The sequence below is a fragment of the Spea bombifrons genome, chromosome 11 (assembly GCF_027358695.1).
Source record: "Spea bombifrons isolate aSpeBom1 chromosome 11, aSpeBom1.2.pri, whole genome shotgun sequence".
Taxonomy (NCBI): Eukaryota; Metazoa; Chordata; class Amphibia; order Anura; family Pelobatidae; genus Spea; species Spea bombifrons.
In genome coordinates, this window is record NC_071097.1 from 38,092,836 (window position 1) to 38,105,252 (window position 12,417).

At 43.3% G+C, this 12,417-nt stretch overlaps 1 protein-coding gene across 1 annotated transcript; it reads right to left on the minus strand.

The window, feature by feature from the left end:
• Window positions 1-378: 378 nt before the first annotated feature.
• EMX2 (empty spiracles homeobox 2) lies at window positions 379-6,006 on the minus strand. The gene is made up of 3 exons (XM_053451360.1): window positions 5,517-6,006; window positions 3,935-4,119; window positions 379-1,401 (listed from the first exon to the last, which is right to left on the minus strand). The coding sequence occupies exons 1-3, from the start codon at window positions 5,899-5,901 to the stop codon at window positions 1,234-1,236; spliced, it is 738 nt and encodes a 245-aa protein (XP_053307335.1). The 5' UTR covers window positions 5,902-6,006; the 3' UTR covers window positions 379-1,233.
• Between the last annotated feature and the right edge of the window lie 6,411 nt (window positions 6,007-12,417).

A 12,417-nucleotide genomic window follows, 5' to 3' on the forward strand; every position in this document is an offset into this window, starting at 1 on the left:
AGAGAAATAACCAAGAAAACATCAAAGAAAATCATCCGAAAATGAACTAGGAAAATAATGAAAGAAAACTCTAGAAAAAGCATCCAAAGCCACAAAACTTTTCTCCCTCATTCTGCCCACAGCAGGTGGGGGCCCCCGATCCAGAATCTAAAGATCTAGAACATTTACACTGATTATCTCATCATCCACAGAGGGGACATAAAGCAAATTAAAGCAAAAGTATTAAAAAGCCAAATCTCGAAGAAATTCTAATAATCGATTTCATTATTTTAGGATTTTTTTTAAAATTTCACCTGCCTCCAGAAGCGAATTCTGAAATAATTTCTGCTTTGAAATCTGTGACATTCGGATAAACCTTTATTGACAAAATATTGACAGGTCATACTTCTCGGAAGTATAAAGTGTGTTAGAATTCTAACAAATTAACACGAACACAAAAATATTTACAATCTCACAGAAGCTTCAGGGTCACGCGTGGGATTTTCTCTTTAATTAATATTTCCGCCTTTAGTAGTTTGGATTTTTGGAGCAGATTTTGCTTCCTTCACTTTGGCGTCAAAAGTGTTCATTTTTTTAAAGGTCCCTTTTAAGTCTTTTACTCTTTCGGCCTCGTTTGGCTAAATCCACCCCAGTTTGGCGGAAGCGCTCCATCTGCACTTTAATTTTATTTATTTCATGTTTTTTCGACTGAAAAGAAACTTGTCCGTGAAATCCCCCCCCCCCATCAGTGTCACTTTAGGCCACAGCAAGTCTCTTTTCCACAATAATTGCCCCCTATAAAATGTATATAAACTGCACATTTCTCGGTACAAAAAGCACACAAATTTCCAGAAAAATAAAATAAAATTAAAAAAAAACTTACAATATTTTTCTGCCCCTGAAAGCATCTGCTGGAGGTTTTTTTTGTTTTGTGTTTTTTTTTTCATGCAAATTCAAGTTTTGGAGCAGGTGCAGGGTGAGTTTTTTGGCTGTGGGAACATTGGTCAAAAGGCAGAGGAGACCTGGAAGTGCGGGGGTCCTGTGGGGGTCCTTGACGGGTTCCCCTTCTGCTGAATCCACGGGTGGGGGGCACAGGGCCCCACAAGCATTTTCCACAAACCTCAAATTAGGAGAAATTCTCTCTTCGTTTAGCCCCCAACGCCCCCCCCCCCTCATTTGGAAAGGGGGCAACTTTTTGTATTTGCAGATTGAGGATTATTCGTTTTTGTTTCAAATGTTCCAAGTGCTAAAGGGTTAATCGTCTGACGTCACGTCGATCTCCTCGGGGCTGGCCTGCTTGGTGGCGATCCGCCACCGGTTGATGTGGTGGGTCCCCTTCTTCTTCTGGGGGGAGTCGGACCCTTCCTCCTCCAGCTTCTGCCGCTTGAACTTCGTCCTTCGGTTCTGGAACCAAACTTTAACCTGGAGACACAGAGAGCCGGGTCACAAACTGCCACCATCTTAACCCTTTGCGGGGGGAATTGCCCCCTCTCTGGCATTTTAACAAAACAATCGGTCAAATATTAAAGAAATGCCAAATAATTCTGAAAAGGTTGTTCGGCCGAAAATGCCCAGATACCCCACAAGGGTGCGGGGGGGGGGTCATGGAGGAATAGAAATTCAGGAAATATAATATAATTTTGGAAATAAAATATTCTGAAGAACCCAGCGAATTAAATAGAATGAAAAGTAAAAGCGACCCCCCACTCAGGGCAGAGGGAAGTGTTTTTAATGGGCTCTATTCATTTGGGGGGTTTTCCAGCAATGACTGATTACAACTCCCATCATTCGGCCAGCTCTGCATGCAGAAGGCATGCCTCCTCAGATCTTCTCTGGCACACAGTGGGTTAATATGAACCAACAATGCGACATGCCTTTTCCCCAGTAGCGTGGGGGTTAATATTCTGTGCCCCTCCTGCCCCTCATTAACAGAAACAGAAGAGCAAAAGAATTTTCCCACAAACTTGTTTTCTCTCCCTCTCTCTCCCCCTCTGTCTCTCTCTCTACCCCCTGTCTCTCTCTCTACCCCTCTGTCTCTCTCTCCCCCTCTGTCTCTCTCTCTACCCCCTGTCTCTCTATTTCTCTGTTTCATTCTATTTCTCTCTGACTATTTCTCTCTGTCTCTCTATCTCTCTCTATTTCTCTGTCTCATTCTGTCTATTTCTCTGTCTCTCTCTCTGTCTCTCTCTCTCTGTATCTCTCTATTTCTCTCTGTTTCATTCTATTTCTCTCTGTCTCTCTCTCTCTATTTCTCTGTCTCATTCTGTCTATTTCTCTCTGTCTATTTCTCTCTGTCTATTTCTCTCTGTCTCTCTATCTCTCTCTATTTCTCTGTCTCATTCTGTCTATTTCTCTGTCTCTCTCTCTGTCTCTCTCTCTCTGTATCTCTCTATTTCTCTCTGTTTCATTCTATTTCTCTCTGTCTATTTCTCTCTGTCTATTTCTCTCTGTCTCTCTCCCCATAATATGTTCGGGACCCCCAGCCCCTCATAGTCATTAACTTCAGGTTCTCCAAATCCCCCAAACAGTTATCAGAATCCTTTTCTCCGTAGAAAGAATATCTGGGGGTCCCACAGCCCAAGGGCAGGATTCACTTTCCGCGGAGCTCCCGGGGATAATTCGGATTTATTAATTCAGTCTGACTCCATATCTTCGGCAAACAGTATTCGGGGGCTCCATCTGGGCCAAGCCCGGGTTATGTAGGGCCACAGGTCAGACGCCCGTCCCCCATCAGCTGGAACAGGGCGTTTTTAATTCGACAATTGGGGGATTCGGCTCTCTGATCCGACAGCAGCGCAAAGATTCAGAAAAAGACCCCCAATCGGCCCAGGGACCCCCAAAACACGAAAAACACGGTTACAACTTAATCTTTCACTGGGGCAAACCCAGGGCAGAGCAGGAGTATTTCACTCAATTCACCCCACTCCTAAAACACAAAGCGGTTTATTAAAACAAGAGGTGCCCCCACAAACACCCCACAAATAAACCAAAAACACCCACCAGATCCAAACAGATCCAGAATTTGTTTAAAAAAACCCCATAAAATACAAAAGTAAAAAAAAACGGAAAAGTGCGGAATTTAAGGCGATTTCTGCTTTTTCACGCGATTTATGACAAGTGTAAATTCCTTCCATTAACACCTTTTTTATCTAAACAAAGCAAAATTCTGGAAAATCAATGAAAACGATAATTATCGCAAATAGAACGACTGATCTGCAAATGACGTGAAAATATCCACGGAAATTATTTCCGAGAATTCACACTCAGACCCACGAAGGCAAATGTTTTTTATAAAGCTGGGAGAGGGGGGTAATATTTAGTAATATGATATGTTCCACATTTCTCCCCACGCGAGTTCGTGTCCGCATTTGATTTGTAAATGTATCACCCGTTAATGTGTTAATCTGTTTTTGGGTGTAAAACGTAAAGTCATTATCGCCATAAGGGCGAGGAGGACAATTACCCCGCAATGATTTAGTTTATGGCAAATTACCGAACACGAGGCAATTGTTTGAAGCAACAGGGTGTGAAAAAAACACGATGTGAAAAAACACGGAGAGTAAAAAACAAAGAGCTTTCACTTCAAAAGACCCACGACGTTCATACAAATTAATTGGCTACAAATTAACAAAACAAAGAGAAGCTACAAAAAAGGCAAAGTGTCACCGAACCCACGACACGGCGTGACAGGTCGTTCGCCGGGGGGGGGGGGGGGCACCGACAATTCTCAATAATTTGTAAATTCGAGGGGCGAAAACCAATTCTACCAAGTGCTCCAGATTGCAATAATACTAATAAAACTACCACTAATATTACTAATAACACTAATAAATATAATACTGCTACTAATTATAATAGATACAATAGTAGTAAATATATTTTCAGCAATAAAACGAAGTGCAGAGCTGCCCCCTTGCTCCTTCACCCTCCCTTTGCCCCTTTTGCCCCCTCTTACCTGGGTCTCGGTCAGGCTCAGGCTGTGGGCCAGCTGCTTCCTCTCTGCCCCGACCACGTAGTGGTTTTTCTCGAACGCGTGTTCCAGGCGAAGCAGCTGCGAGGGCGAGAAGGCAGTTCGGATCCGCTTGGGCTTCCTGGCCAGGGCATTATGGAGCAAGAAGCTCTCCGCACTGGTGTCATTACCTGGGCAAAGGGCACAAAAAAGCTCAGACAGGGCAAATACCCCTCCCCGGGCTAATACACCAAATCGGGCACGAACCAGAAGTGAAAACATTTCCATTCATTGACACCAATAATACTCATTCATTCATTCATTAGCACTCCGGATCACAGGATCCTGACAGCATTCCGGCCCCATTCATTTTATTTACAACAGCCACGTAAAACACCGAGTTAAATATGTCCGTGAGAATAATAATAATAATACTATCACATAATAATAATTATAATATTACTATTAATACTAATGCTACTAACAACAAACAGAATGCAATAATAATAATAATAATAATAATAATAATAATATCGAACAATAAGAACCATCAGCCTCGCTTTCTGGACACGGTTCGTACGTTTTTGCCCCAGTTGCCCCCTCAGGTGCTGCCGTAGCCAGGGTTACATTCGGGTTTTAATGATCCTAGTTACCCACCGGGGCAAAGTACATTTTTTAATTACCCCGGTTCCTGCCACCCGTGTCAAGGCCACGGATTTCACAGGACGGCCGGGAAAAGGGGGGTCTGACAGAGAAACCGATTGCTTATTTTTCATTATAATCCATATTCCGTTTATTTACCCCCATCCCGTTAATACACCCCCGAAATCGATGTATAGATATTGATTGATTCTGTGACTCCGAATCAGATCCGGAGAATCGGAACCGAATCATTCCAGAAAAACGAAAATATCCCAAAAATTCCGGCCGCAAAACCAAAAGGAAAAACAAACGGGAACCGGCCCGAAATCCGAGAGTTTGGGGAAAAATATCCTCCGGAACTGAATTAGATTTAATTTCACTTTCAGGGAGTTTCGGAAAAAATCTCTAAATTAAAATTTCAGCCTTAAAAACAGCAAATAAAACCCCTTCTGCGGGTTCCGCATTTTTAAAAACTTTCTTAAATCTTCTAAGTTTCTCCGCGTGTAAAAATCACTCGCTTTCGTTTTTCTTCGGATGATTTTATTTATCTCAATTTTCATCGGAATTTTGCAGTTTTTTGTTCTGCTTCTCGTTTAATTAACAGAAATTATTTAATTCTGCCGCGTGGACACTTTTAGTGTTTTTTTTTCTATTAATCTGCGTGGGTTTCCTTTTAAGTTTTCAGAAGATACAAAATAAAAAGAAGAGCAGCGAGTGGAGCTTCCCACGGCCGAGAAATATTCACGGATCGGTTTCCGGCTCTAATTCGTTTAAATTTAGATTTTCAAAAGTTTTTCTGGGTTTCCCGGGACGGGACGGGGGGGGGAGCTGTCCGGGGGGCTCGTCCACAGTCCGGGGGGCTCTTACACTCTGACCCAGTTCCACATCTAGTGTTGCGCCAACCCCCCCAATATTCTGCCACATTTTAGCGGCCGGTGCCACTTACCTTGGAACCTGTGGCCCAGGTACCGGTACCGGTGGATCAGCCAGGGGTAGAAGGTGGAGGGGTCCCTTTGCTGGGAGCTGAAGAGTGGGTGCGGGGAGTGGGACGTGGGCAGGGGGTGCGCTGCCAGGGCGTGGGGTGGGGGCACCGGGTGTACGGGCACCGCCGGGTTGGGGGGGTGGCCCATCGCTTCGGCGAACACCAGCTCGGAGTTGGGGTACACGCCGCGGGCTGTGGGGGGGAATCCAAACGGGTTGACAGGGCTGGAGCCGGCATAGCTCAGGGCCGCGGGTCTGAGTGGCTCCTCGGGCCGGTTTGGGGCCACAGGGCTGTCCTTGGCCACCAGAGACTCGATGGTGAAGCACCTCTTCGGGGTGGGCTGGAACATGGTGGGGGGCGCAGGGGCAGAAAGGGGGCTCCCCGATCCTGGGGCAGCAGCAGCTCAGGGGCTTCTCTCCATGGACGGGCTCAGCTTCTCCGACTGTTGCTCAGGCTCTCGTTCTGGCGATAATTAGCGCTGCCTCGTGCGCAGCCTCCGCCTGCACTGATTGGTTCCTGCGTCACTGGAGGGGGGGCTCCTGCGTCACAGCGCAAAACCCGGAGCCAGGATCCGCTCGGACCGGGAGGGAGCCTGGCCCCTGGGGCCGGCGCTGGACAGGGGCTGCAGCATAGTTGCGAGAGAGACGGGAGTTATCAGGACCCACTCCACGGGGCCCCACGCAGGGAGATCCCACGGCAGACGCCCTGACAATATCCTGTTTGTGAATCGGAATAGAAATGAGTTTGTTGCGTGGAATTCTGTGTAAAAAAAAAAACATTTTATCCGCTGACCATAAACCCACGGAGTGAGGGCACAAACCGCGAGAGATTGGGAGGAGGAGGCAACACCCGACGGGCAACTAAATACCGCTCCCCGTCACTGACAGGTAGCCCGCGAGTGACAGAAGCCCCAGCGCGGGGCAAGAAAACCAGAATGAAAATAGGAGGCTTACGGCAGATTTCCCTCTGGCACTCACAGGGTGTATCACCCACATGGCATTGCCCCCAGACCCCCCCAGGTAGCAGGACATAGTCCCCATAGCCGAATAGTTACTCCCAGACCGGGGTTTGGGCCCCTATGAAAGGCTCTATGGCAGAGGAAGGGCCACACATTATTCGGCCCCATAAACCTATGATATCAGATATTGGGGCCCCAATTATGGGGCTATTGGGCTAAAATGTGAAATCTACCCCCTCCAACCTCTATAATGTTTGAAATCCCCCAAAACTGATAAAAAATACACCTGGGGGCACTAGTTTTACACCCGGGGTCTGTAGAAGGGCCTGGTTTCTTCAACAACTGATGTTTGGGGTCAATATTTGCCCCGCAGCCCCTGCCTGGATCCCCTGTGTGTGGTTATACTACTACTACTAATAATAATAATTATTATATCACAACTACTAATACTATTGAAAATACTAATACTAATAATAATATTACAGATACTACTAATAGTAATATTACTAATACTACTACTAATGCATATAATAAAAATATTGCTAACGTTACTACTTATACCACTACTACTAATATTACTACTACTAATCATAATAATTATATTACTAATACTACTAACCCTACTACTAATACTTAGAATACCAATACTACTAATACTACTAATAATAACATTACTGATAACACTACTGATGCTAATAATAAAATAATGTGTAAATAAATACCATCCCGGGGGTTTAATGGGAAGCCAAATGATAAATTCACGAAAACACAAAATTAGCCCCAAAAAGCCTCAGTTTTCACTTTTTAAAATGTTCTACTTTTTGGAGAATTATCCTCATACTGACTTCAGAGGCATTTGGGGGGGGTTGGGGTAGAATTAACTGACACAGATACCCCGGGGTCACAGGTAAGGGGAGGATGAGCCTCAGGATCTCTTAGGAGTTTCGTTCATTTCTTTTTTTGAAGTGTACACCCTCCTGCCCTTTCTCTTGTCGCTGTCTTTCCACAGTTGCCCCTCTCTTGCCCCTCTTACCCCTTTTTACTGCCCCTCTCTTGCCCCAGTATTAGATCATTGCTCAGGCACAGACAATGTGATCCCCTGAATCCGGTGTCCAAGGTTTATAGGCAGCCGAGGGGGGGAGGCCCGGTTCTGGGGGTTTGTCTGTACTTATTGGTCGTTAAAGGGCTATTATCTGCTCATCAGCCCCTATTTGTGCAAATTACCCCCGCCTAAAGTGCACCAGCAGCAGGTATTTGGGCAATTTCAGAATTAATGACCGGGGGGGCTCCTGTCACTTACCCTTCATATAATGCTAATGGAGGGGCACATAATGCCCCATATGCCCCCAAAAAGCCCCTATAACCGACCAGGAGAGGGTTAACCCCTTGGGTGCCTGGCTAGGAAAGTGTCAGAGGTGTGGCAAGAATTTATGGGCTATCGGGTTAAACCAGATATACATTTTTTACACCCCGTGTTCAGTGATCAGTGTTTACCCCGGGGTGATCTGGGAATTCTTTGCTGGAAAATAACAGTTACCCCCTAAAATCCTAAAATGTTATGTTTCTAATTTCTCCTAAATTCACATAATTAACCCCAAATGTGTCTTAATATCAGAAATCTGATCACATTTACAGAAAATCTAAATTCTTAGGAAAAGGTAAATTTAAAATAATCAAACTGTCCAGAAACTTCTATAACATTTACTCATATACCCCCCCATTCTATAAATATATATTTATTGCCCCGTATATAGTATATATTGATAGATATAGATTTACTGCCTTATATATCCGTATATATATATATATGTGGGTGTGTGTGTGTGTGTGTGTGTGTGTGTGTGTGTATATGTGTGTGTGTGTGTGTGTGTCGGATGCTGGGTTTTGCGGTCCGGGAAAGGTTCGGTATGTGAATGAAATTAATTTATATTTATTAGCCCAGAAAGTAAAAATGATTATAATATTAAAACTACTATTGTTAGTATTACAAATAATAATTCACTAACTACTAATACTAATAATACCAAAAATGCAGATCACATTAATGCTAAAAATTCTACTACTACTAATAATACTGATAATGAAATATTACTGCTACTACTATTACTACCAATAATTATACTAATAATACTAATAACAATAATGCTATTACTATTACTACTACTACTACTACTACTACTACTAATAAAACATTGCTACTGCCAATACTTATAATACTAATACAGTAATGCTAATGATACCACTACTAATAATATCACTACTACTACTACTACTATTACTACTATTACTAATAATAATAATAATGTAGCTTCTGCTGCTCCGTGACGGGGAACTCGCTCTCAGATCGCTCGGACACTTCGCTCTGCGAGGGATTTATCGTGGGGATTTATCGCGCTGCCGTATTCACCAGGAGTGGGCGATGAAAGGAGTCTATTAAATATCAAATACCCCGGAGAGGGGGTAAATTAACACTTTTCTAGATAAAGAATACAGTTATAAAGCAGAGAATAATAATACAATGTAATATAGGATACTTTAATACAATATAATGTGATATAAAGTAATATAGGACACTATAATACAATATAATGTTATATAATATGATATATATGATAAGGTAGCATAGTATAAAATAATACAATGTGATATAATGTAATATAGGATACAATAATACAATATAATGTGATATATGATAAGGTAGCATAGTATAAAATAATACACTGTGATATAATGTAATATAGGATACAATAATACAATATAATGTGATATATGATAAGGTAGCATAGTATAAAATAATACACTGTGATATAAAATAATGTAACATAATATAATACATTGCAAGTAAATATAATATAGTAAATCTCATATAACGATAACATATAATAAAATAATAATAATCAATTATAATAAAACAATAAAATAATGTAATCATAGAACAGAACATAATATAATATAATCTCATTTAGCCCCATTAGTCCAGTTTGGGAAGGGGGGGCGGTCACAGTCGCCATAAGGTGGGAACAGATTTTAGGGCTGGGGGTATTTGGAGTCCTGGGCGGCTGATGCGCAGAACGAAGCCTGCGGACTCCTGACAGTCTGAGGGGGCAGCGAGGGGCAAAGGAGGGTGAGTGAGTCCATTCTAAATGCCCCAGGGGCTTGGGGTGAGGGGGGCTTGGAGAGGAGTGCGGGATAAGGACACGAAGCAGGTGATTTGAACACCGGGAGAGGTTGATTATTCCAGATTAGTTTTTTATCCCCGCAAAGCCCAGAAACACAAAACTGGCGCAGATCGGTAAATGTGGCGCAATCGCAATTTCCTGGGATGTTCGGAAACTGACTTTTTCGTAAAATCTGGGTTTATCCCGAATTCATACGGTTTGTCCTTGTCAGTATTGCCCCGTATGTTCAGTATTGCCCCGTACGCTAATGTTTGCCCTGTTTATTCAGTATTGCCGCGTACATTAAGTACTACCCCGTATATTAAATATTGCCCCGTATATTAAATATTGCCCTGTATTTTAAAGATTACCCCGTATATTAAATATTGCCCCGTATATTAAGTATTGCCCCGTATATTAAATATTGCCCTGTATTTTAAAGATTGCCCCGTATATTAAATATTGCCCCGTATATTAAATATTGCCCCTTATATTAAGTAGTGCCCCGTGTGTTCAGTTTAGGGCAGATTCTCGGGGAGAATTTAGTTGAAAAGGAGAAAGGCTCCAGGAATAGAAAAGACTTCGGTTTCATTCACTGATTGGCCTGAAAATAGGAAGGACATTTCCTAAAATTCTCATTTCTTGCCCAAACATTGGAGCCGATAGATGCAGGTGAGGACAAGCTGTAAAGCCCCAACTGAACAAGAGACCTCTGAGGCCTTGAACCTTATGCAGCTTCGCACCCTTTCGTTTGTCGTCCCAATAAAAGAACATGGAATAAAGACCCCATTTTTTTAGAGCGACCCCCAGGGCCGCTGCTTGGGGACCCTCACACTTAGGTCAGTTTCATGGATTTTTTGTGAATTTGGGGCTCCGTCGTGTTAACAGGTTCGCTGCTTATTTGAAGTTCCCGGAGTAATAATAATGCCTCTCTGTACCGGCGGAATAACGGTGTGTGAGGGGGGGGGGCGGGGGGAATGATTGACAGGTCGCGTTGAATAAACACATTTGAGGATTGAAGGCGGGGACTGGGGTACAAGCAGGTATTCACTATCCTCCAGGGCTATTACGTCACAGACAAGGCTAATTACCACACTAATGGGTTAATGGGCAACAAACCCCAGAAAAATAAAATGATCTCAGGACAGAGAAGGAGGAATCACTTATGACTGACATGTACATGCATGTAACACATATGTCTAAGCATTTGCAGATGTGTGTAGTAATGGGTGTCATTAATTACTAGAGAGGACTTAGGGTATAAATATATAAGCACATATACACACATACATACATACACACATCAATATATACATACATGCACATATACAAATACATCTCTAAATACATACATACACATATACAGATATATATACTCACATAAATATATACATACATGCACACATACATGTACATATATACAAATATACATATTCACAAATATACACATATACATATTTACATACATACACATATACATATTTACATACATACATACACATATACATACATACATGCATACATACATACGTAGGTACACGCATGCACACAAAATGGGAAGACTAGATGAGACAAATGGTTCTTCTCTAAAAACCAAACAAAAACATATGTTTCTATGTTTTGTACATGCATACCCACACACACATCATACCCCTACACACATACACACATAGATAATACACCTACATACATATTCACACACATACATCATGTCTCTACACACATACTCACACACATAGATAATACACCTACATACATGCATCATACACCTACATACATGCATCACACACATACATACATTCACGTATACATACGTACACACATAGTATATGATAAAGGTTTATTTGCAGATATATTCCTTATTATGATTCGTTAATTTAACATGGAAGAAAAAAAACAAGTGAGTAATTGGCCGAGAGTACTGAGAGTATTCCGAGATTGCTGAGAGTACTGAGAGTATTCAGCGCGGATCCCTGAGAGTAGTTAGAGATCGCTGAGAGAGCTGAGAGTAGTCAGTGAGGAGCCCTGAGAGTAGTCATAGAGGAGTCCTGAGAGTGCTGAGAGTAGTCAGAGAGGAGCCCTGAGAGTGCTGAGAGTAGTCAGAGAGGAGCCCTGAGAGTGCTGGGAGTAGTCAGTGAGGAGCCCTGAGAGTGCTGGGAGTAGTCAGTGAGGAGTCCTGAGAGTAGTCAGAGAGGAGCCCTGAGAGTGCTGAGAGTAGTCAGAGAGGAGCCCTGAGAGTGCTGGGAGTAGTCAGTGAGGAGTCCTGAGAGTAGTCAGAGAGGAGCCCTGAGAGTGCTGAGAGTAGTCAGAGAGGAGCCCTGAGAGTGCTGGGAGTAGTCAGTGAGGAGTCCTGGGAGTAGTCAGTGAGGAGTCCTGAGAGTGCTGAGAGTAGTCAGTGAGGCGCCCTGAGAGTGCTGGGAGTAGTCAGTGAGGAGTCCTGAGAGTGCTGGGAGTAGTCAGTGAGGAGTCCTGAGAGTAGTCAGAGAGGAGTCCTGAGAGTGCTGGGAGTAGTCAGTGAGGAATTCTGAGAGTGCTGAGAGTAGTCAGTGAGGAGTCCTGAGAGTGCTGGGAGTAGTCAGTGAGGAGTCCTGAGAGTAGTCAGTGAGGAGTCCTGAGAGTGCTGGGAGTAGTCAGTGAGGAGTCCTGAGAGTGCTGGGAGTAGTCAGTGAGGAGTCCTGAGAGTGCTGGGAGTAGTCAGTGAGGAGTCCTGAGAGTAGTCAGAGAGGAGCCCTGAGAGTGCTGGGAGTAG

Bases quoted from the DNA above. Each gene is read 5' to 3' on its own strand.
- EMX2 (XM_053451360.1), bottom strand. From the start codon at position 5,901: ATGTTCCAGCCCACCCCGAAGAGGTGCTTCACCATCGAGTCTCTGGTG. The intron at 4,120-5,516 runs GTAAGTGGCACC...CCCTTTGCCCAG, and splicing joins CCTGGGCCACAGGTTCCAAG to GTAATGACACCAGTGCGGAG. The intron at 1,402-3,934 runs GTAAGAGGGGGC...CTGTGTCTCCAG, and splicing joins TGAGCCTGACCGAGACCCAG to GTTAAAGTTTGGTTCCAGAA.